Source organism: Chironomus tepperi, unplaced genomic scaffold (genome assembly GCF_022539635.2).
Source record: "Chironomus tepperi strain 1889 unplaced genomic scaffold, CSIRO-AGI_Ctep_v1 contig_9, whole genome shotgun sequence".
NCBI lineage: Eukaryota > Metazoa > Arthropoda > Insecta > Diptera > Chironomidae > Chironomus > Chironomus tepperi.
Genome location: NW_027226131.1, coordinates 830,911 through 857,988, shown reverse-complemented (window position 1 = coordinate 857,988; position 27,078 = coordinate 830,911). Strand labels below are relative to the sequence as shown.

The 27,078-nt window shown below is 31.1% G+C and overlaps 1 protein-coding gene across 2 annotated transcripts; it reads left to right on the top strand.

Moving 5' to 3' along the window:
• Positions 1–166: 166 nt before the first annotated feature.
• On the top strand, positions 167–25,151 carry Slik (Sterile20-like kinase). 2 transcript variants are annotated; one of them, XM_070635232.1, is made up of 14 exons: positions 167–496; positions 14,034–14,716; positions 14,789–15,048; position 15,365; positions 15,967–16,359; positions 16,848–16,889; positions 17,306–17,515; positions 17,641–19,704; positions 19,934–20,179; positions 20,325–20,479; positions 20,894–21,062; positions 21,173–21,279; positions 21,372–21,504; positions 22,919–25,151. In XM_070635232.1, exons 2-14 carry the CDS (start codon positions 14,393–14,395, stop codon positions 23,813–23,815), a joined length of 5,001 nt encoding a protein of 1,666 aa, XP_070491333.1. In that variant the 5' UTR covers positions 167–496; positions 14,034–14,392; the 3' UTR covers positions 23,816–25,151. The 2 variants fall into 2 exon arrangements, with proteins under 2 accessions (XP_070491333.1, XP_070491325.1); XM_070635224.1 differs by lacking the exons at positions 167–496; positions 14,034–14,716; positions 14,789–15,048; position 15,365; positions 16,848–16,889 and having other exon boundaries at positions 15,973–16,359.
• Positions 25,152–27,078: the final 1,927 nt, after the last annotated feature.

Sequence of the window (27,078 nt, the reverse complement as noted above, 5' to 3'; positions counted from 1 at the left end):
TTGCTAGAAAATTGTGCTGATTCGTTAAATTTAACGAATGTTTAAGTTTTCAAAAGTTTCGTTAAGCCAAGAGGAAAGATTTTCAAATTTCAAAATAACGGACATTTCTGAGGGAATTATTGTTGTTTCGAATTTTCGTAAAGTTTTCGAACTTTAAATTTTCCAAGAAAATTCATTAGTTTTCAAATTTTACGCATGCAGATAGATCCAGACAAGTGGATATTAGTAAAATTATAAAATATGGACATTTAGGAACACGATTAATGGTTAGAAATAAATAATATTGCATTCAATAAGTACACAATTAATTAAAATAAACGGAGCGACTCGAATTAGCAGAATCGACGAGTAATTGTCCTAGTTCTTCAATAATTTAAATAAATATGGATAAATGTAGTAAAATATGTGTTTAAAGTGCTTATCAGTATAAAATAGTGCCAAGTATTAATTATATTATTGAAAACTCATCGAGTACTAAGCAAAAAACTAGAAAAAGGTGTGAAAAATTAAAAAAATCATGGCTGCTTTGAAAAATTTTATTAAGATTACTCATAAATAATAATTATCACATTTCTAATGATAAAAAGTCATTGAAATCCTTGATATAGTGTGCATTAAGTGTGAATTATATAAAATATATACATCCAGTTAGATTATTAGTGGTGCAAAAGTCTAAAAAGTTATGTTTTCTTCTTGATACTGGAAGTTATTATTTTAGTTTAATATTATTTTATAAGCGAAAAGAAAAAAGAGAAAATTTATATATTTTTTTAAGAAAAAGAAAGATATAAAGAAGTGTAATCATCTGCAGACATACAAAATATCTATCTGACTAGATACAAAAATATCATCCAGATAAGACACGACTAGTATGAGGAATTGATTATTTTTTTGCTTGCCAGACTGGACATATATACATGGAAGTAGATTAGTTGTGATGAATATTTGAAGTTAATTGTCGAAAAAAAAATGAGAGAGAGAAGTAATTGCGTTTCATGGATAAGAAAATAAGCAGAGAGTAACAGTGAGTAAGCTGAACGGGAATAAATATCTAAGATTTTAATTTAAAACAAACAAAAGCGGAAAGAGATTTTAAAGAAAGAAAAAAAAGATGAAGAATGGAAAAAAGGGAGGAAATAAGACAAGTGCTGCAATAATGCATTACGCTAGACTCAATTTTTTATTATAATACTGCAATTTATTTTTTCTGCTAGCTTAACTGCTTTGAATATTCATTTTTTGATGAGTTTTTAAATACTCTATACACAAATAATATACAGCCGATGATCGTGCTACTCGTAAAAACTTTTTTTCTTTTTGGAAGTTTGAAACATAATCGGAATAAGCATTTTTGTTCATTAATAATCATTTTCAAGTTTCATAATTGATTGAAGGCCCTCAAAGTCGTAGTATAAAAAAACCAGAATGAAGAGGGACGGAATGAATGACTGTATTCTCGAATATGCATGATAAGGCTAAGGAATTTATTTTAGTTTATCGCTACATATAACAAATGCGGCTAAAAATGACATTACAACTAACTTAATTATTTCTTATCTCTTATATACAATACCTTTATCCGCTATCATACATTAATATATGAATGAAACAGAACAGGCTAGGTAAAAACAATTACTCAGACTAGACCAACAACAACAACAAAAAGTCAATGATATCATCATGGAACACGCCATATATTACAGATATTAGTTAATACATGTTAATTGATGGGTTCATTAAAATTTATTTTCTAAAAAATCTATCGAAAAAGAAATTGAGAGAACGTTGCGCTAATTCTCGACTTACTTATATGGATCTTTAAATGATTTTTCGTCTGGAGTGTCTCGAACAGCACAAAAAAAACTCATTTCTTGCCAGATTTGTTCAACGTTTACAAAAATACAACTATTATTTGGGAGAGAAAAAAAAATTTATCTTTAAATTGTTTGTTTGCCAAAAATGAGAAATATACAGCACAGAATATGATAGTTCTTCAAATTTTTTTTTCGGCAGAAATACATATTAAAGCAAGACAAAATATCGTGGGGCGAAGAGAATTTTGTCGAATTCTTTGTAAATTCCGTTACATTTTGGCCCTCCTTTAAGAAGTGTTAATTAAATCAAAGATGTGAGAAAGCTTACTTGCTTGTGACTGCCTGCTTCATTCCATTTGTTCAATAATAATGTATTGAATGCGGGTGTGATTTTTTTTTTACTTCTTCTTCGTCTTCTTATTTCCTATAGCTCACATTAAGTAGTCGCGTTGCTAGTCGTTAATTGCGACGTTTCCACAAAAAAACGTGGTTACGATGCAAAAATTATCATAAAAAGTTTAGGTATTATAGGAAAAAAGGCACGTTTTCTATATATTTTCTTCATTTATGGAATTGTCTCTCACTCACTCATAAATGGCTTTTTCCAACAACAACAACAAAAGTGAAAATCAATGCAAAAAAAAATAAATATTTTTCATCGTCATTTCCATTTTTGAGTGGAAATTGTCTCATATTCCAATTCGCTGTTTTCATTTCCATTTCATCGATATATACGTAATCTTATTATAATTTCCGAATGAAATGAAAGTTAGTTTAAGAGTTCGACATTTGTGGTTGAATTAGGCGCATATTCATTGACTTAAAAGGGAGATTTGTCATCTTCCAAGTTCCTACAAAAGGCTAGAATCTGTCATAGACAATGTTTTTGGATAGGCCACAGATTTTGTCAATTTTTAGTGGGGTTTAGGAATATATCCCTAAAAGACAATGCGCATACTCACTTAAATGAACGATTTTATGAGAAGACTCAATTTGAGTGTAAATTTATGAGTATGCTCCGAGTCTAGGTTGTTAGATGCCTAAGCATAGACAAATGCTATCATGATACAGCTAGGTATCTTTACAAAGGCACACACCTGATAATTCTGTCAAAAAGATGTTATTCAACTTATTTGGGCGATTCTTAAGCAGAGCTCGAAGTCAACCTGAATTTTGTGTGGAGTAATAGTCGACTCGAGTTGACTTTTACATACCGAAAAGTTTCAAATCCAAATTCAAGAAGCTCCAAGCTTCTTAGCAGCAATATAAATGTCCAATCCCAAAACAGTCCATTAAACATTATGAAAAGCCAAAATATTGACGATGACTAGACTCCCTTATAAATTAGACAAATTGCTGTCCCTATCAACTATTTCCTTTACAAAGATTCTCGAAAAACATGACATATCTGATTTTACGTCAATTCCTTTGAGTGCTTACTATTTAATTTGCCAGAAACTACTAATATTTACTATTATTTTCCCTTAGTTAGTTTACTTATTTTCGAAATCGATACATTAGTGTCAGTTGTGAGTTGTCGGGAATATTGATAACGTTTGTGCTGATTATTTCCATTTTTATAATAATAATACACGAAAATAAACAAAAATGCTTTGATAAACTGAACCGAAACGAAAAAATTGTGCGAAAAAGAGACAATGACATAAAAGTTATTTTAAAGGCAAACAAGGCATGATGTGATGTGATTAGTGACGTTTCATACATAACATGTCTTCCAACCTGTTAAAAATAGAGCATAAAACATAAGACATGTGACTATTGCCAATTTCATTAATGAGCATCGACATTAGTTAGCAAATCAGTTTTCTTTCATTTCCAATCAATATATTAAGTTTCAAGTTGGGTGAAAGTGGTAGCTCAGCTCAGCACTTACTTAATGTTTTCCTTTTCTTCAGTGAGAAAAATATGTAAAAAAAAAATAATAAAATAAGCAAAACAAAGATGATCAATTCAGTTGGAACTGTCATAGACTCAGACTTGTTGTCACCTGAAGCGCACTCACGAGTATTGGCTTTAATGATTCGTTCCATTAACTGCATAAGATAATTAATTAGAAATTTTTTTGCTGTGCCTGGCTTTTTATGTAAATTATATGTGACTAATGATTTGAAATTGACTCGACTATTTGGTTTTTTTTGTGCTTTGTTGGAAGCTCGTTGGGAAGAAGAAAGTCAGGCAAAGCACTATGGGGCAAAATGAAAAAAAGGGACATTCACTTTGTTTTTTGGACTTTTTCGAATTACATCTAGTGGGTATTATTTTCTTGTAGTACATATAGCAATAGACTTGCATGCCAAATTTCAGGTCATTTGGTGCTGTTTGGTAGATTCTGGAGCTGTTTAAAGTTGAAAAGTAGTGAAAAAACAGATTTTTTCACATCCTGTTTGACTCGGGAAATTCCATAGTTAATTAAAAGATATTGAAAAACGGTTTTCGGTTCCTAATTGTACTATATAAGAGCTTTAATTTTATATATTGGAAAGTTTATATGTACTGGGTTTTAATGGCAGTGCTTTAGAAAATGTATGAAAATACCAGGAAAAAAAGCTTCAGGCGTCCGGAACTAACATTTTTAGATCGATTTCCCCCATACGGAGCTATACTAGCTTAAAGTACTTACTTTCTAGTTTTCAAAACCGTTAAAACCTTTACAATAAGTACTGGGGAGCAAAAGTTATTGCATTTTAAGTTTTGGACGAATTTTTTTCCCAAAACTAACATTTCTCATATAAATTTAGAAAATATCGGTTGAAAATAGTTTTTTTATGTTTTTGTATGTATTTTGCCATTTAAGAACGATTAGTGAAAAAAATTTTATAAAAAGTTCAAAATTCGCCGAGTTAGAGGTACATATGCTATTTGACGACTTGACCTTTTTTCTCATCACTCAAACTGCTATAACTTTTACATGACTAAATATTTTTCAGTTCTGTTCCTTTTTTAGTGTAGCTTGTTATAATACCTTTCCAACAATATATAATACTTAATAGTTGGAAGTAGTCTTGGTCGTGAAAACGGACCCTGTTTGTGACTGACCCTTTACAAAGAAATTTTCAAAAAAGTCATTTCAAAAACTACCACTTAGAAATTAAATAATACAATGTTTTTGTGTTTTTTAGGTCAAAATATGATAGTTTTGAATCTCAAAACACAAAAAATCTCATTTTGTAAACTTTCGACAACTTTAGGGGCCTTCATAGGTAAGACTCAGGTAATCTCTCAATTCTCAGACATGAAACATTTTTCTTGACTTTTTTTGATTGATATTCAATATTTACATTTATTTTGTGCAAAATATATCAATTTTAAAAAGTTTGGGTCGAAAAAAAGTGATTTTTGACTATTTTGTTAAAAACAGGCTTAGGTAGGCCACATTTAAGGCACTCCAGTAACCACTATAATTAAGTTCTATACATGTTTTGTACAGATTTATAAAGGTAATGGTAGTATCTAGTAATAACAGAAAACAGGATGCAAAAATGTTTTTTCTAAAAAAAGTTATAGTCTTTTGAGTGGCCAAAAAAGTGCTCAGGAGATCAACCAGCATAGGCAAAAACACAAAAATTCAAAATTTTACGTTTATTTTGACAAAAAAAGGAATATTTTGTTATGACATAAAATTAATCTTTATTCAAAAAACTTCAAGAATTTCATTAAATTTTTGAATTTTTGTGTTTTTGCCTATGCTGGTTGCTCTCCTCGCCACTTTTTTGGCCACTCAAATGACTATAACTTTTTTTAGAACCAACATTTTTGCATTCTGTTTTCTGTTATTACTAGATACTACCATTACCTTTATAAATCTGTACAAAACATGTATAGAACTTAATCATAGTGGTTACTGGAGTGCCTTAAATGTGGCCTACCTAAGCCTGTTTTTAACAAAATAGTCAAAAATCACTTTTTTCGACCCAAACTTTTTAAAATTGATATATTTTGCACAAAATAAATGTAAATATTGAATATCAATTAAAAAAAGTCAAGAAAAATGTTTCATGTCTGAAATTGAGAGATTACCTGAGTCTTACCTATGAAGGCCCCTAAAGTTGTCGAAAGTTTACAAAATGAGATTTTTGTGTTTTGAGATTCAAAACTATCATATTTTGACCTAAAAAACCCAAAAACATTGTATTATTTAATTTCTAAGTGGTATTTTTTGAAATGACTTTTTTGAAAATTTCTTTGTAAAGGGTCAGTCACAAACAGGGTCCGTTTTCACGACCAAGACTACTTCCAACTATTAAGTATTATATATTGTTGGAAAGGTATTATAACAAGCTACACTAAAAAAGGAACAGAACTGAAAAATATTTAGTCATGTAAAAGTTATAGCAGTTTGAGTGATGAGAAAAAGGTCAAGTCGTCAAATAGCATATGTACCTCTAACTCGGCGAATTTTGAACTTTTTAAAAAATTTCTTCACTAATCGTTCTTAAATGGCAAAATACATACAAAAACATAAAAAAACTATTTTCAACCGATATTTTCTAAATTTATATGAGAAATGTTAGTTTTGGGAAAAAATTCGTCCAAAACTTAAAATGTAATAACTTTCGCTCCCCAGTACTTATTGTAAAGGTTTTAACGGTTTTGAAAACTAGAAAGTAAGTACTTTAAGCTAGTATAGCTCTGTATGGGGGAAATCGACCTAAAAATGTTAGTTCCGGACGCCTGAAGCTTTTTTTCCTGGTATTTTCATACATTTTCTAAAGCCCTGCCACTAAAACCCAGTACATATAAACTTTCCAATATGTCAAATTACAGCTCTTATATAGTACAATTAGGAACCAAAAACCGTTTTTCAATATCTTTTAATTAACTATGGAATTTCCCGAGTCAAACAGGATGTGAAAAAATCTGTTTTTTCACTACTTTTCAACTTTAAACAGCTCCAGAATCTACCAAACAGCACCAAATGACCTGAAATTTGGCATGCAAGTCTATTGCTATATGTACTACAAGAAAATAATACCCACTAGATGTAATTCGAAAAAGTCCAAAAAACAAAGTGAATGTCCCTTTTTTTTTCATTTTGCCCCATAGTGCAAAGGGAGACTAAATAATTGTTTTTAATTCAATAACTCAACGTGAACTTTATATTCTTGTAGGTTAATGTTGCTTGATGTTGATGTTGAGTACGGGCTGATGCTAGTCACTTTGGGGTTTAGTGCCTTAGGTCTTTAATAGTAATTCGTCCGATTTACAATAAATTGCCATTCAATCTATAGATTATTCTAAGCATTAACAAGTGCTTTTGGCACAACTAACTTTGACCTTGACAAAATTCATCAACCAGACAATTATAATTTTTGTCTAGACCGCAATTTTTTGTCACACAACTTCATAATTCAAACTTGTTCTCTCAACAATTTACTGTTATTCTGTAGATCTAACATTCTGCATCTCACTATCTCGGTACCAAGATTTGGACATGCATTTTCCATTCAGTTGCGCATCAAATTTCTGAAATTTCACATTAAATTTCCACAAAATCAAACATCTTGTATCAAAAAATTTTACAGCAAAGCTACATAATGTGCAAAATTTTCAATTTCAAACCTGTCAAAAAGTAAAACAAGACAACCTTAATTATCAAGACTTCAAAGCTTATTGATAAAAAAATTGTGTGATATCATACATTTTGAAGTTCATATTTCTATTTATTTAATGATTGATGAAGAACAGAACTGCGAGAAATGAGTTGTCTGAGGCAAAGGAAAAAGAAGGAGCAGGTAGACTGTTGGGAATTTTTTGGCTACTTAGGGAAATTTTGTATAATTAAGATGATACTTCTGAACAGCACAATGTGCTCGCTAGGATGTCGCAGTATTAACGATGAGACGCCAAGTTGTCAGAACACCACCGTGACGACTGATTTTTACACGCTTTTATGACCAAATATTATGGCGATAAATGTAGCTTGTCACATTGTGTCGCTTGGATCTTATGCTTCAAATATCAATAAAATATAATATTCTTTAAATTATATTATCAAAATACCTGTGCTAGGTCAAATCTAGGTAGCAATATTGAGGTCGAAAATTCTATATGATAGGTCTTGGTCGATATTCAGCAGAGGTTCAAGACGACTTAACTCCATTTAAAATTCGACTAATCTTCGAGCTATAATAATAAGAATTAAAAATCAAATTAACGTGAAACTCTTGAGCGACACAATGTCACGGCTACGTTAACGCAAATTCGCGTTCCACTGTTAATACAGCGACACGTTAGTGTCCTAGAAACATGTTGTGCTGTTCGGGAATCATTAACAAAGTCACAGTTTATTAAACTTTACAACACTACAAAGCTATTCAATCATTAAAAAATACCTTAATGAGAAAAATATGCGCCTCAGTCACTTCCATAAGACATTTTTGCTAATTTCTTCTATTGAACAATCTAAGATGGAATTTCAATTGTTCTTCTGTTTATACACATTACCATTATTCAGTCATCGTCTTTACATTTTTTTTTATCTATGAAAGATTTATTCTCTCTCAGTTTTTTATTTGATGAAAAAAGTGCGATATGTACTATACATTGACACCTTTTTCAGCACTTACTCCATCAGCATGAAGACTTTTTTTTTCTTCTACGTTTTAATAAATTTAGCGGCAATTGACATCAGTTAGTTAGTAGTCTTGTGAAAAAAACATACAGTATATGTATAAGCAAATCATTCAAATTTTGTAGGAAATGATGAAGCAATGTTGCCAATCTTACTTACACCTTTTGATGATTGTGTATCATAAATCATTTTTTTTATTCACTTCCCCGCGAGCTTAAATATTCATTCACAAAAAAGTATTTTTTTCCTCATATTCAAACTTATTGTTCGTCTATTGTAAATCTTTTTTCATCCATTGCTGTAACAAATACAGTGTTTCTAGTCAATATTGTTGAGCCACCCCGATTAAGTTTAGTTATAAACGCCGCAGATGATAATTGTTATACCATCAATGGATAATAAAAAAAATTGTAAACTTTTCATTTTCTTTTTCTTTCACTCTTTATTTATGAAGTATGTGCTGCGAGAAAAATGTTAATATCTATGCATTAATTGGTTTCAGTTAGAAAGTGAAAATTGTTTTGAACCAAGTCCAGTCATGTACTTACAATGCTGTGTGTTGTTTGTGTGTTTATGATGAAACAATTGGTGTAAAAATTATTTATTTTTGTGCTCATTTTCCTTGGATGATTTGGCTTAAGAAGCGCGTTTTTGGTAGATTGGGTAAAATTGTCTCAAAACCTTACAAATGTTTTGATTTACATTTGTATTGTTTCAATGTTTTTGACGTTATTTCTAAAGTTTCAATGTTTTCAACAATGAATGTTTAATTTGTATTTCTCAAAACCTTACAAATGTTAAAATTTACAACATTTGTAGGGTTTCGACGTTTTTCATACAATTTAAATTGTACAAAACCGTTATTTTTGCTGCAATTTTAAAAAATTTAATTAATTTTACAAAATTTCAAACTCTTGTATTCGACTAAGCAAATTTTTTAATTTTGTGCTATAATTCTACAAGTCTACAAGAGATCCCGATGCCGAGACCGAATAGTTTTGAAAGACCTTCCTGGGTAGTCTTTGCTAGATCTCAATCTCGGCCCCGGTCTCGAGAATCGTTCGAAACCAAAATTTCGAAAACCTTAGTCTGAACTAGAAACAAATGCGCCATAATAGTCTTCCGAAAGCTATTACAAAGACCTCAATACTAGTTTTTTGTTGAAGGAAAGGAAAAAAAGCAAAAAAAAAACACATTAAGTAACTAAGAAGGTTTTCCTCTTGTTACATACTCGGCGTGTCATTACTCTTTATTTATATATACATATTTTTTTCGGATGCGTTTAAAATAAGTTCCGAGAATAAAATCGGAAACATTTTTCAAGTGAAAACAACGGAGTCTCATAAAAAAAGTGACTAGTTATTGGGAAATTGCTTGAGTCGCATATAAGCAAGTCCAACATACACAATAATTTTACTGTTATGTTTAATAGAAGAACCTCTTCAGCATACAATTTTGGATAAATGAAGGAGGTTCTTCTTCTATAAAAATTTATTCGTTTGTCCACTTTTTTCTCTATTTAATAAATTTTATTTTTACATCTCTATTAGCTAATGCTTGATTCCATTCAACGAACATGATGAAGAAATTGAAGTTTAAGAGTAGACTTGATTCAATAAACATTCATATATTATTAATTATTGTTCCGCATTGCTAGCATAGATTTGTCGTGTCTACTTTTTTGTGTAGTTGAAAGCAAGTTTAAAATTTTTGCACCTTGATGTGAATTCTTTGAAGCATTTAGCCTGTCAAAAAGTGACTTTCATGTGGATTTATTATATGTTATTGTTTTTGATGTTGATTATTAGCTTTTGAATGATTTATTATGAAATTGATTGATCCTTAAAATCTGAACAATTTCAAAAATGCTTAAAACTTAAATATGGATTTGGTTTAATTACCTCGATAGCTTTTGACACATGAACAACCAAAATATTCTGTTGTAGACATCTTTATGGTTTATATTTTAATACTGTTTAGTAAATGGCACTGGGCGATATCACAGGTATCTCTGGTTTTGGTACGGTTTACATGTAGCACTTTATCATGTTAGATGAATCACTGAATTGTTCTCGTAGCACTTTACCCCCAATCAGGCAAAGAGCGTGTCTAAAGAGCAGAGTAAGCTGTGAGCAATGCTCACGAGCATTTGCATTTATTTAAAGTGATCAAGCTTGCAATAGCATGATCATTGCCTCTTCCTGTACCGGTGAAACCGCCTCCTGATTACAAGTGCTTTTAATTCTAGAATATAATTAACTTTCTATCTAAGACACTGCGTTAAGGGGGATTAAGTAATGGAAGACGTCAATCGTCAGATTATTCTTACTTCTTTTTGATAATATTTACATCACCTTCCTCAAATAATTAGTCTTATCACTCCTAAAATGATAAGTTAAAAATACTCTAGCTGATTAATAAAACGTGATACAAGCTTCAGCCATTAAATTGGAAATTTCCAGAAAAACATTATTTTGATCCAGTTTAAATTCTAGAGTAGCTTTGGGTTATATTTTAGGCATTTATTTACATTTAATTAACAATCTCCGCTGATTATCGAGAACAATGTTTTTGATCTAATTAAAGCTGTCATTACAACTCGTTTTGAATAAAAATATCTTGGAATAACGCCTAATACTCATAATTATTCGTCAGAAATACACGAAAAGTTTACTTTTACTAAACGATTCTTTCTAAAACCTTGAAATTCTATGAATTAAATATTTGGAATTACTTTAAATTTCATTAAAAACAAAACGTGTTAAACAGCATTTTCACATGAAATTAATCACAAATTCAACGGAAATTATGTCTGGATTCAATCACAAAAGCTCAAAAATTATTGTTTTACACAAATATGAGGAACTAAAAAATGACTCAAAACTTGACATCATATGATGATCATGGCTATTGCCGTCATGATTATTGCATCACATTGAAATTCTTTAATTTGTCCTCACTGATTTCATTACCTTCCTACATGAAAAATTCTTTGGCATAACATGCACATCATAAAAGTTATGATCCTCTTAAATATGTGCTAAAAACTATTTGTGAATAGAAGATTATTGGAGGTAAATTTCCATTCAATAGTAAATAATTGAAGGACATTAAAAAAATGTATATTTGAATGAATCTATATCGCTGTTTACTTTGCGAAATAGAGAAGTAAATACGCCACAGCGTCTATCACATGTGCATGAACACCTTGCACATCACGACTTAATAGACTTAAATAGTTGAGTTTGTAATGGTTTAGGGTGGCTAGATGTTGGGTTGGTAAAGCATTTTTGAGACACAATAAGGAAAAAGGAAGGGATTATTGTTCTTAAAACAGAAAGTTGCAGTTTCTATCGCATAGCTGGAAGTAGACTCGGACTTGATCGTACCGACTACGATTTCTGGTTTTTTTAATTTATGAGCAATCTTTCAGGTTACTGATAGCTTCAAGCAATTCCATTGACATTTTTGTTTAAATCCTTCTTGAGGCTTCGATTGCCTAACAGACACTGATCATGCTCATGAGAATGGTCGCTGGTATGGTCAAAAAAATAAGAATGCTCAAATAAACTGTTAGTCATGATCAAATTCATTTAGGTGACCGTGTTCTTGTCAGATAGGGAACATTGCGCTTAATCCCAAAGACTCTCCTAGAAAGTTCCTCAAATCGATTCCTCAATATCCCAATCCATATAGCCATCCGCCTAAAAACTCCATACTAAGTAGACAATTGAATAAAGTGACTTTAAAACTTTTTCAATTGATTTTTCATTACATTGAAGATTATAGCCAAAGCCTGCGACTCATTGCAATTTTTGTAAAATCAACACATAAAATATTTATCGTGAAAATATTTTGCAATTTACGAAACCTTTAATTTTATGGGATAGGAGTTAAAGGCAAAAAAATTTTGATATGCAGCCAATAATTACACTTGATGTCATTGGTGTCTCAATGTTTATGTATATAAATGTGCATAGAAAATCGAAATTATTACGTAAAAAAAATAGAGAGAAACAAGTTGTTATTTTTGTGTTAAACTCGATCAGATGGAGTTTAAAGCGATCCAGTTTACTCGCTGTAGATTTCGTAAATAAATACAAAAAAAAAATGTTATATGGTAAAGCAAATATATAAAGGCAAGATAAAAGTTTTATGAACTTACGACCACCATCAATGATGTGAGAAGTTATCATGAACTGAGAAAAACATACATGGAGGAACAATAAAAAATTGTTAATAATTATTAATAACTTAAACATCTTTTTTCGAACTCATTCTTATTATTATTTGTTTTTTTTTGTTCCTCATACAATACTCGAGCCTGTGTCAGTATGGTATGAAATCTGACTATGACCTTGGACCATCTTATTTTTTACATACATTCATCGTTACGTCTCACTCTACTCTGTCATAATATATACATATATACACAGTCGATATGTGTTATTGCTTTCTGTGCTTGTGGCTGCTTCTGCTTCACTCATGTTTTTTTCTCCTTCATTTCTTTCAAAGGAACAAAAAAATCTTCAAAAAACTTGTTTTTTGTGTATACACAAACCTCTTGGATGATTCGTCATCTTTACTTCCATCTCTCATCTCTCATACAACTTATTAGCACGTTTTTTATTCATTTTATTTGATAATGCTTTTAATAATTCAATTAGGCCGGGATGATGATCAATTGTCGTTGGCTGTACATAAGGGAAATTTATTAGTGAAGTTTTAAGGATTTTGATTTCGGGTCACTTATTACATAATAGTGGGGGTTTAGAGATTTAAATAGTAGATATAAAAATCTAGCACAATTTCTTTGAAAATTTCTCAAAACTCATGACTTAAAGATTTGAAAACTTAACTTAATCAACAATCTGGTACGATAAATTATTCAAAATCTAGGAACAACAATCATTCTTGTACATTTGAAGACTATAGTATCATTCTAGTACTAGGGAAACTAGGACAATTTTGTCATTCGTCTAAGAATTCTAGTACGTTTAAAAGATTAATTTTCATGTTGCACTAGATTTTATTATTCGTACTAGAATAGTACTTCAGGATTGGACCTAGTATAAAATTTTGGGTTTTAAGGTATTAAGATAATTGATCTAATGTACCAATTAGACCTAACTATACTCAATCTTCAAAAATACTATATTTAACATTGCTTGAAGTCGACTCGGATTTTGTATGAAAAAGTCAATTCGACTTCATATAAAATTCGAGTCGACTTCGAACTCTGGATTATTATCTCAGAATCTATATCCAAGTGAATCTCTCTCAAATTAAATCTTCCTAGTACTTAACTAAATTTAACGAACGCTTCAATTCACCATGCACCACTTACTTTACTTAATCATAATCCAATACATAAGAATTGTGATGACTCATTAAAAAATATGCGCCTCCAACTTCCAGTTGAAAGCAAAACAAAAAAAGTTCTATTCGTACGTGTCTCATTCACTCGATTTTAACATACACACATAAGCACACTGGATCTCAATGAATGACGTGATGATGACAAATATTCGCCAATGAATTATTCACGATTAAAATATTTGTATTGTGAATCGTAAAAGGCAATAGTAAATTTAATTATACAATTTTTTTGTTCCTTTTATTTATAGATAACTATTAGATGTGAATTTGATATCAAAAAGTGAGGAGGAATAAGAAATATTTTTTTGTACAACGAAACAAAAGTGGCATTAAGGAAAAAGTCTTTTATTTTTCACACCAATAGCTAAATAACAATGGATTACAATGATGGCTAAAGAATTGCAACTAAAAATTGATGACTGAAGCAAGATAAAGGCCAAAAAAAAAACTAAAGGAGATAAAATATTTTAAATTATTTCTGGAATTAAGCAACTTTAAGGCATAACTAAAGTTTAATATCAAAATTTTAAAGCAAATCGTCGGAAGGAAGAAAAAAATATTTTTCTTAAATTTATTTTTTATGAATTAGTCAATTAAGGATATAAAGATGTCATTCTTAAATAATTTAAAGAAGGTGTTCCACTTGGGAGGTGGAGAGGCAAAAAAGAAGCGCCTTTATAATAATATTCGAATGGATACAAATCCAAATGATTTTTGGGATATGATTGGTGAGCTTGGCGATGGAGCTTTTGGGAAGGTTTATAAAGCACGTAATAAAGAGACTGGACAACTTGCAGCTGCCAAAATGTGTACACTTGAGGATGAAGAGAATTTGAGTGATCACATGGTCGAGATTGACATTCTCTCGGAAATACGTCATTTAAATATTGTTGAGCTATATGAAGCGTATTCCATAGATGATAAATTATGGGTAAGTTGCTAATATGACATGATATTGACATAAATTAACACTTACATTATTTCCTTTTTGTCCATTATTTAGATGCTAATTGAGTATTGTGACGGCGGTGCCTTAGATAGTATTATGGTAGAATTGGAAAAGCCTTTAACCGAGCTACAGATTGCTTATGTATGTAAGCACATGGTTGCTGGACTGAACCATTTACATAAAAGTAAAATTATACATCGAGATTTAAAAGCGGGAAATGTGCTGCTAACGATGGATGGCGGTGTTAAATTAGCGGATTTTGGTGTGTCAGCTAAAAATAAGCATACACTTCAAAAGCACGACACATTTATTGGGTAAATTATTGCCTTTTTTTATTTCTTCCATTAAACATTTTCTTTAATAGTTCAATATCATTTGTATTAATCGTTTCACATTAATCGCACTCATTATGCGATTTTTATAATACGTTCAATTTGTCATTATTATGTGAAGTTTGCAATTTTATGCGAAAGTCGTGTGCCATAAACGATTATGAAATTTTTCATTGCTTCTAAGTTGTGTTTTGAATATTCGAATATATTTTACGATTTGGAGAAATTCCAATCATGTCGTAAATCGTCCGTTCTTAATTGCACACGAACTTAATGTGTCTGAAAATTACTTAATTAGAGTATTTTAAAATTCTTTTTAAAAACAGTAATCGTTCAGAAATTCATAACATCATCTCAGTTCAGTTCAATTTTCGTTAAATTTTTAAATTTTTAGAAATCGTTAAATTTTTGAATCTTAAATTACCGTTAATCGAATAACCTGAATATTAAATTAATTCACATTAAGAAATGCTATCCATTCAAATTCACCGATAAATTCCGCACAGTTTCCATATTAATGACTTTTTGATAGGAATCTTTATTCGTGACTATTTGTTTAATATGGAAAATATAAATTTTGAGTGTTTTTAAAACATTCACAATGAATTAAATGGCGCAGATATGTTTGTTGTGAATAAACATATTGAAGATACAAGTGATAATGAACTATTGAATGATAATTGTGCGACTGACTGGCTTCATTGATAATAATTTTCATTATTATGTTATTTACATCTTTATGTACGATTGCTACTTCAAATTGGATGTCAAAATCTATAGAGTAAGTGTTGATTTGAATTTATTAGTTTCTTCCTCAATTATTAGTACTTCTTATATGGAGGAAATGAGATTTTTTAGAGATTCTAATTTAAATCTTTCTTATTTCTAATTTTTAAATAGACGCCGTATTGGATGGCACCAGAATTAGTTCTCTGTGAGACATTTCGTGATAATCCTTATGATTACAAAGTAGATATTTGGTCATTAGGTATCACACTGATTGAATTTGCTCAAATGGAACCTCCAAATAGTGAAATGTCACCAATGCGTGTATTATTAAAAATACAGAAAAGTGAACCACCGAAACTTGACCAACCATCAAGATGGTCAAAGGAATTTAATGATTTCCTAGCCAAAGTGCTCATTAAAGATCCAAATCAACGTCCTGATACTGATGCTTTATTGACATTACCATTTATAAGTAGAAACCTTGATCCTAAGCCAATACGTGATTTATTACTTGAATATAATGCTGATGTTGTTGAAGAGGAGGTGGTTGATGAAGAAGCCGAGGTTTGTATTATATTTTATATATTCATAATCATCATCGTTATGATGATAATGCTGCATTGACTAACATTTACATTTAGGGTGTGCCAATGGAATCATAATTTATCTCATAAATATGTAATAATTTATGCAAAAATTTGATTGAGAAAATGCTGTTGATTATTCAAATGACTTAATTAATGTGATTTGTTTGACATTTCTTATCTTGAAATGCGTTGGATAAACGTTCAGTAATCTATGATTTCAAAAAGTTCAACTCAGTTCAGTTCATTTGAATTTGAAAAATTCGTTAAAAATTTTGAATTTTAAAAGTACGTTAAAATCTTATTATGAGTTATGTACTGTTGGCACACTCTGAATATATCCATCAAATATTTATAAACTCATCTCGTCTTTTTCCGTCTCTCTACTTTAAAACTAATATTCTTTTACATGCCTCAATGGATTTGATCTTTTTGTATACGATATAAAATAATAATGATAATAATTAGAAAGCAAAGCGTCAAGCAAAAAGGCGCTCACTATATCAGAGGGTTGGTAAGTTGTCAGACTAGGCGCGAATGTAAATTATTGAGAGAAGATTCAAAAAAAAGTTCGCGAATATGTTGCGTAAAAGTTATTTTATAAAAATTTTTCCGTTCGCGACTCAGAAAATAAAAATGTCAAATATTTTGTGAAGCTTTTAGTCGATTGAATTGAGTAAATTGATAAAACATGTAACTTAGTCTGACATTCATTCATAAAAATATGATATAATCGATTGGTGTATTTTTTTTCATTAGTTTTTGTATCTGTTTCGGTTTTTCTTCTTATTATTTTCATTTTTATTTGTTCCTGTACTGTATAAAAAGTTTATGATTTATTCCTTATTCTTTATGCTTTCTTTCGGTCATGAAAAAATGTTTATGTCTGAAAAGTTTTATTAATAAAATTTTATCATATTTTATAGGAGCCCCGCACCCCTGCAATTCCACTCGACTTGGATGATGACTCTGTTTCCGTGCAGTCTCAAGAAACAGATAAACAACCCGACACTCCATCATCCCTCTCTAAATCGTCCAATGATAGCAAAGAATCAACACCACAACCAACGGATGATGTCAAAAAAGACTCGAAAGAGAATAGTGTTGAAAAGGAAATCCCTGAACCTGAAAAGAAGGTACTAGATTTATTTTAACGGTTAAATTCAAATTTGAATCCCAAAAATTCGTTAAATTTTTGAATCTAAAATGACCGTTAATTTATTAATCATCACTAATGAAATATTTTCCCATTTAAATTAAGGTTGTTAAACGAGAAAAAGGCCCTGCACCACTTCCACCACCACTTGCACAACAACAACAACAGCAGCAACAGCAACAAGCGAAAGAATCCCCAACGCCAACAACACCAACAACAACATCAGTTCCAGAAGAGAAACATGAAAAAATACAGCAAGAAGAAGCACCACAAACTCCAATTATTGAAACTCCAGTTACAAATCTAAAAATAATTGAACAAGGCGATGAAGAATCAATAACTGAGGAGACAGTTAAGGACGGAACGGATAGCAATAAATCATCGCCAATGAAGAGTACGTCAAGTGAAATTTTACCGCCTCCACCTCCACAATTTGCCAATGAAACGACATTAGCAACGTCAGAGGTACGAGATGAGAAATTAAGTCGTGAATCGTCAAGAGAATCAATGAAATCGATTAAGGAAGATAATAATGATGAAATAGTAAAGACAGTACAAGAAGAGACTAAGAATGAGCAAAATAATAATAAGAATGCACGTTCAATGATTCATCAAGACGTTCGTCGTAGTATGTCTGACCAGTCAACGTCATCAGCAACAACTACAGTTTTGCCAACATCAAATTTGAATACATCGACAATTACCATTAATCAGCTACAAGATTCATCAAATAGTCTCGCCAGTAATAATGGAACTCAAGTAACAATTGTGACAAGTCATCCGCCAACCATTTATGATAATACGACCACAGTGACATCAGGTGCTGGAAATAATAAAAGATTAAGTAAATCACTGTCTTATGATACATCATCGATGAGTAACGAGGTGATAATTGTATCGAATGAGACTAACAAAACGAGACATATTCAAGAATCATCAACAGACGATGATTATCAATCATATGATAGTCTTGAAAGCTCACCGAAATTCAATAGTAATAATGCAATTAATAATAATGTTATTATGAGTGGCAATAAGTCTCGACCAAGGAAATTAGACGAGAGTGAAGTGTTGATTGTAAGTGCCGAAGGAATATTTGAGGAAGATCTTGTCGAAATAAGCAATTGTAGTGTTATTGATGACATCAATAATAAAGACGATCGATTGGACACTAGTCACGTATCAGTAGTAACTGTCGGCGATGAGCAAGTGAAAGTTAAAGATTCAAGTCACTTGCTAATCGATTCAAATAGTGATTTATCGAATGCACACAGTGAATTAAGTGATGGAATTGATTTCGTTACACCTCATTCGAAAACTAATGGACAGATTATTTATAACAGTAAACGAAGTAGTAGTTCCCGTGAAGATGATGTAAATATTATTGTACGAAGTGGTTCTGGTGGTGCGAATATTATGAAAAAACGAATATCGCCTGATAGCTCTGTGGATTGTTCATCATCCACAACAGATTCTCCAACACGTGCTCAAAGTGAAAATGGCTCAATGAGATCATCAAATCATGAGAGATCAAAGCATACCGGCATTGCAATAAATAGTAATAATAAGCATCCACATCAACAGCATCATCAAATTAATGATCGAAGTGATGCTGAAAGCATTTCAACTACAACTAGTCATGATAGTCGCGAGCCAGAAGATATGGAAGGCGTTCAATTGCGACGAAAGGAACCACAAGATATTGTCATTGTACCGCCATCACCAAAAAAGACGACGCCACGAACAAAAGAGGAAATTTTGATTGCAAATTTAAAGAAAAAGACTCGAAAACGTACACGAAAGTTTGAAATTGATGGCGTTCAAGTGACAACAACAACGAGTAAAGTGATCTATGGTGATGAGGAGAATGGACGTCTTTATGATGACCATATATTCCGTAAACAAGAATTACGTGAGCTAAAATTGCTTCAGAAACAAGAAAAGAAACAATTTTATGATTTACAAACGAAAGAACAAATTGCCAAGGATCAACAAGATAAGAAATTTGAACAAGAGCGACTGGCTTTAGAGAGAACGTACGAGGCAGATATGGATGTTCTGGCGAGACAACATAAACAGACTGTCGAGAAATATGAGCAGCAACAAGAAAATGAACTCAGGAATACATCGAAAAAGATTCGTATGGAACAAGAAAGGGAATTGAAATTGGTGAGTGACTAGTCATATAGTTTGGCTTGCTTGTGTGTCTGATTTGATTATGTGGATTAAATCTCAGGATTTAAAAATTAATCCTTAAGATTAAAATTAAATCCGAGGATTAAAATGAAATTTTAACTTCATTCTCATATCCAGACACGCAATCTACTCTAGTTAGTTCTTCTAGAAGCCTTGCCAAGCACGTTTTAACACAAAAAATGCTGTTATTTCCTTTTTCTAGTTCCGCGATGCACTGAAGCAAGAGTTAAGATTACTAAAACAAGAAATTGACTTATTGCCAAAAGATAGACGCAAAGACGAGTTTAGAAAGCGAAAGACAAGTATGGAAGTTGAGCATGAAGAGCGTGAAAAACAGTTCCTAGCAAATCTATCAGAGCAACATGAAATTGCACTGAGAAGAATAAGCGAAATTTATCGTGAAAAGATGGCAGCAACTGAAAAGAGCTATTTGCAACAAAGACAGACTGTAAGTATTTTTTGGGTATGATGATGAAGTGAGAATAGCAGCATTAATTTATTGCGTATAAATTATGATAAATTGCTATATAATTCTTATTATTTCTCCCTTTTTTTCTCATTTATTTATTCTTTCTTTTTCTATACAATTTAAGGCAATGAGGACGCGTGAAGCAATGTTATGGGAATTGGAAGAGAAGCATATACACGAAAAGCATCAACTATCTAAGAGACATGTTAAGGAATTGTGCTTTATGCAACGTCATCAGATGATTATTAGACATGAGAAAGAGCTGGATCAAATTAAAAAGTATGATGATAAAATTCTTTACATTCTTTCTATCTTCATTAAATTTTTTGCGGTTATTGCCAAAGAAAAAGGCTGGAGAACTGTAGATTCTTAAACAAGATTGCTTCTATAAAATCCGTTAAAATTTGAATTTCTAGTCGTTCAGTAATTCAGGTTCATTTCAGTTCAGTTCATTTGAAAAAATATCCGTTAATTTGTTTTGAATTCCAAAAAGCCGTTAAACTCTAAAAAATAAATAAATAATTAAATTAATTTCACAATCTGCCCGAGTAATGCTGATTGATTGGCAATTCAACAACTCACTTAAATCACATAGCACCATGCCGACCTGTTTACACTTCACCTTTCATTCTCAGTATCATTAAATAACAATAAATTTCTAAATATTGTACATTTTTTATGTCCAAACAACAGAATGCTTCAACGTAAAGAAGAAGAGCTCATAAAGCGTCAAACAATAGAGAAACGTGCCCTGCCGAAAAGAATTCGAGCCGAGAGGAAAGCTCGCGATATGATGTTCCGCGAATCTCTACGAATATCAATTCATCATGATCCGAAGGCTGAAGAAGATAAAATTAAAAAGGTAAATAATAAAAAACTAGTTAATCCATATATTTTTCTAAAATCTCATCAAATTAATCAAAATAATTGCAAAACTTCTCAATTTTTGCTGTTTCTAATTTGCTTAAACAGTTCCAAGAACAAGAAAAGAAGCGGTATATGCAAGAGCAACAACGTTTTGAAACGAAGCACATGAAGCAACTAGAAGAACTGCGAGCAAACTGTGATTCAACAATAAGGTATATTTTCATCTATTCCAATTAAATCGTCAATTTTATGATTCTTATTACCAATTTTTGCTAATTTTTAAATATACTATTTTGGTACACAGAGAATTGGAGCAGATGCAAAATGAAAAGCGAAAAGCATTACTCGAACATGAAAGTGCCAAATTAAAAGAATGCGATGAAGCGCTCCAAAGAGAAATGCGCGAATGGAAAGCCATGCTTGTACCTAGAAAACAGGTGGGATTATTGTAATATAATGTAAAAAACCTCATGCCAAAAAAAAACAACATTTCATTCATATTTGCTTATTATTATTGCTTGTTTAGAATGTGATGCTTGAAAGGGTGATGGAAAAATTTTGCTTGAATACCATTAACAAATTTTATTATTATTTCTCTCGTTTGAAACATGATTAGTCATACATGAAGTAATTGAAATTACACAATTTTTTATAGTTTATTATGCACCACCTATGGTTTCATCTTGAGGATTTTTTTTTTATTTTATTTTGTCAATACTGAGCATATTTATGGATTGTTTTGTAGAATAATGGAAAGACTGTGTGGGAAATGTTTGAGTCGAGCGACTAGTTTGAAGAATTTTTGTGACATACATTGTAATTTAGGCAAGCTTTAATGGATTGAGAGTGGATTAATAACAAAGATTGTCCTATTTTGTGTGTTGTTTGATGCTTGTAAGGCAGTTAAGTTTATAACTGTAACAGAAAATTTAAAAATTATGCAAAAAATTGCAATTCATTTCAGTTCAATTCAAATTTTTGAAAACCGTTACAACTTAATTTGAAAAATTTATCGTTAAATTTGAATTTTTGAAAACGGTTTAATTTGAATTTTCAAGAACTGATAAATTTGAATTTTTGTAAACCGTTAAAATTCTATTTTCAAAATCTACTAATTTGAATTTTTGAAAACGGTTAAATTTGAAATTTTATGAACTGCTAACTTGAAGTTTAGAAAACCGTTATGAAATTCAAGAAATTGCCTAATTTAAAATTTTGAAAACCGTTAAATTTGATTTCAGTTTTATTGTCTCAAACATTATGCCAAACTCGACCTATGTATGCGCATATATATGACTTCATTTCATTTTTCTTTGTAAATATTGCAAAAATATATAACTTGAATACAATTTATGGTCGCGTTCCTCAAACAAAACCAGACATTGCTTTTCTTTGAACTTTATAAATGAATATGAATATGCAAATATTTTTGAATAAGATTAGGTACTTAATTTCCCATGGTGATGGTCAATGATTGATTTTTACAGCTTACAATCCCAGCTACATAATTTTTTAAATATCTTATAGATGTGATGAAACCAAGCGATTTTATTTTATTATTTCAAAAAAAATCATCAAAAAAATTATCAAATTTATTATTATTAATCATCCAATCAATCAATCAAATCACAGATAATCTGTAAATCATTAAGACATTTCTTCGCATGAGTATGTGTATGACGTGAGTGTCTCGTATTTTATTATTATTGTTTATTCCGCTCATCTCTTTTATGTCCTATTGATATGAAACTAACATAAAATATGTTAACAAAAAATAATTTTCTACTTCCATTTTTAACCAAAATGCTTTCCCCAAAAAAATACTTGTAATTAATCGTGTGGATAATGTAGAGAGTATTGGATGAAATATCACGACAAATTGATGATTATGAATATAAGTATGGACCGTGCGATCGATCAGATTTTGATGGAGAATTTTTCGTACCAGCAGAAGTTCGAAATCGTGTAAATAGCTCTAAAGGCTCATTACGTATACACGGTGGTTTATTGACAATTTCACGATCACGTACATTCTTGACACTATCAAATAATAGCAAGACATCAATACACAATTCGACACCCGACTTGACACGCTCAGTACCAAATACACCTGGATCAAGTCATAAATTATCATTGACATCATCATATGACTCAGTTCTTGAAGAGAATGAGGATGAAGGTGTTATAATTATCAAGAAAGGAAAAGATAAGAAAAAGAATGGAAAAATGTATCATAATTCTGTTCAGCATATCTTTGATAATGTACCAATGAGACGAAAGTCTGAAGATTTTCTTGATTCACGCTCAACAAGTAGTAGCAATAGTAATCATATGGCAGCTGTTGAACGACAGCAACAGCATGTAAGACAAAGTTCAGATCAAGCTTATCGTTTAATTCCAAGAGTTAAGAAGCCAATGACTGAAATATTGGCAAATCGTGCGACTTATGAAATTAAAGAATCATCAAATTTCACAGCATCAACATCAAAATCGTCAGCATCATTAAGTTCTGAGGGTGTTGTAGAATATAGTCGATGGGGTCACGTAAGAGGTTCAAATTCATTTGCTGCTGACCTAAATGCATCAAATTTATCGACATACACAATACCAAGAGTCACATTGACTCATCAAAGAGCTCAATCAAGTGAACCGTCTTATAAGGCTGGTACATCGAGGAAATCACTTCCCGAAAATCGAGTTTCCTCAACATTCGTCATGAAACATGATATTAAGGATTCAAAAGCTTGAAAGAAATATAAAAATTAAGAGTAGACATTCCAAAGACCCTTTTTCAACATTCCACAATATAAAGTTGTTGCCATTTTTATTAGTTTATATTTATTATTGAATTTGTTACCAATAGTACATCCCATATGATGACTATACAATTAAACTATACAGATAAATATGAAATATGTTATTATTTAATTAATCTACTTCTATTGCTTCTTTATTGATTCAATTTATTTTCGAATTAACAGATATTATTATGTAGATATGCATTTAATGAGTATTGTTAGCATTAAAACATGGTATTGTGGACATACACAAAGTTATTTTTTATTTTTATTTGCACCTTTATTTGAATGCAAAATTTGCAAGTTTTTTTTTGAGTTTGTTTGGATTATCATTAGTTCCTATTATTATTGCTTTGCTATATTTTTTTAAGTTTTTTCAAGGTTTTGGGTGATTCATGTGGGACATTTATGCGGTCTGTTCAATCTTTTAAAGAATTTTTCTTGCTAAAATGTGCAAAACTGGATGTTGTTGATTTAATGAGATCTAGATAAGGGAGAATCTTGTCATGTTGCTTGTTATAAGGCATTAAACGTGAATTAACACTTGAAAGTTCAGTTTTTGCATACTTTACCGACAAAATTGGACTTAAATTCCTGTAAAACTCTTAGATATCTACAGTAATAGGCTCTGTTGTTTCTATCTTAATATCAAAGCTTGAAGTCGACTAGGATTTTGTATGACAAAGTCTACTCGACTCCATATAAACTTCCAGTCGACTTCGAGCTCATCAAAGAACTTTGACAGTTCCAACTTGACAATTATAACTAACAACTGTATAACTAATGCATCATAGTCAATATGTTAATAGCGAATTCATCTTTGTCCTGTTCTAGTTGCATTTATAGTAAATAAATCTGGCAAATCCGTACTAAATTAATTCTAGTCACAAGATCATGATGCTTAAAGCCTATTGTGATCGGCGTTGTGTTATGTCAAGTGCTCTAGAACAGGTGTTAGTAGATGAATATCTAAATGTGCATTAAATTAGGTAAATAAATGAGCTTGGATTCTTGGGTTTGAAGTAGGGTTTTCAATCCCGGGGTTAATTTATATGCAATCTCGGAATTGAATACCGGGATTACATTCATTTTGATCTCGGGATTGAAAACCCTAGTTTGAAGCATGATTTAGTGAAAGCTATATTTTGTTCCAAAATGGAGGTCTGCTGACAAAAATGCAGGGTTGCAGCTTTGGAGGAACTGCTAGGCACAACCGAAAACTGTAAGCCTTAGTATTTGAAATGCAGACCTACGGTCTTTTGAGCAACCCTCCTAAAAGCATAACTCGAAGTCAACTCGATGATTATATGGAGGCTAGTCGACTATTTCATACAAAATTCGAGTCGATTTCGAGCTCTAGTACAATTAAAAGTTACCAATAGATATAAATAAACTTCTTTTCCTGAATAATGGAAGATTTAGAATGTCTTAATCCATATTCATTTGAACAGAGCTTGAAGTCAATTCAAATTTCATGTAGAGTCGAGTCGACTTTAGTCCAATTTTCCATGCAAAATTCTAGTCGACTCTGAGCTCTGATTTGAAGTATCTGTAAACTTGACTCAATAACTTCCTAAAAGGCATAGAGCATTATTTTGAAATACAGGAAGACCCATGCGGTATTTCAGTATTATCGGTACCTATTATCGGTGCCTAATAGCGTTCTTTTTGCCTGTCAGGGAACTCAAGCTTCATAGATAGCTCGATTCCCAGAAACCAAGCTCATTTATGGTCAAAAACTATACAAATTAAGCCAATGCCACAGCTTAATCCTTAAATTAATTTTTTGACTATTTAAATATCAACAGAATAAATTCTAACATTAAGCTTCAATCCTTTCAGTTATTCGACTTATTAAAATTTTGAACCACAACATTCCAGCAGCATTAGCTTCTAAAAAAGCTAGTACAAGCTTGCATGACTTTAGTGACAAATTAGATTTAAAAGATTGAAAAACGCCAAATTATAAAATATGAATCAACCAAAACTGTAGCTTAATATACATAGATTAGTAGAATAAAACCCTTATTGAGCTTCCTAAAAGAACAAAAATCCTAAAAATTAAAAAATTGCCATCCTTACTTCTTCCTATAAAATCTATAACTACTAAAACTATTTCTAATGAAAATATTAAGTCTTTTAATGCAAAAAGAATGAAAAAAGTAATTAAACTATATTTAATTAAGCTATGGAGAGACAAAAAATGAATATTTTTAATAAAAATCAATCTGCTTATTCCTATGCTACTTCCACTACTAAAGAAATTAAATGAATGAAAATATAAAATAAATCCGCATCTAAAAGCAACATTTGTACTAGAAAAACACACAAAAATGCTCTTTCACAAAAATAACATGCAAAAAAAACTATATTTATACTGGTGATCTGTTCTGATGTTGACTATCGTAAAGGTTGGTGTCATTAAAGTGAGAAATTAAAGTAAAAAAAAATTATAAATATATTTAAGTATACTTCAGTATTCATGCCATGATAAGTGGTATGAAGAATTTTTTTTGGTCGGTTTTGAGATGGTCCTGAGCAACGGATGAAGGCAGTGATGTTTAAGATTGTTTTGAGGGGCTCATTAGTGGCTGTTTGAATAATTAACAATACTTATGAATTGAAGATGTTTTTCAGTAATTTATTGATGTCCTTAAAATTTTCAAAGGTTTAGATTAGCACTAGAAGGATCAGAAGATTAGAATTAGGGAAGTAATAGACAAGGATCTAGGATGGGATTAAGATGGGTCTAAGCTAATTCTCAATAATGAGAGTTTAACAGTTGCGTAACATTGGAGGCGAAGTGGACTGTTTACATGTCATTGGAGATTGATAAGGCTTTCCCAGAGTTGTCAAGTCTAGTATTTTCTATCACGTTCGACAACGAGCTATGAATTTTTCAGACACTATTCTACAGATTTCTATGTTTTGACATCCCACATGCTTCAATTTGGCAAGGGTTGTCCAAATGGTGTCCCAAAGCTTGCATAATAATGGTTAATAGCAGTGGTGGACAACCTGTGTGCTTCGGCTACACTTACAATATTCGGAATTGCCATGAACCTTTTGCCGTGGATGGCTTCAATCGAGGATAACCCCCAATGTGTGCCGCGAAAATCAAAAAGGGTCCATCACTGGCTTAAAGCTGAGTTGTAAAGCAGGCACCTGTAACATGAAAAATCGTACAACTTCTTGATAATTTGTATGGTTTTG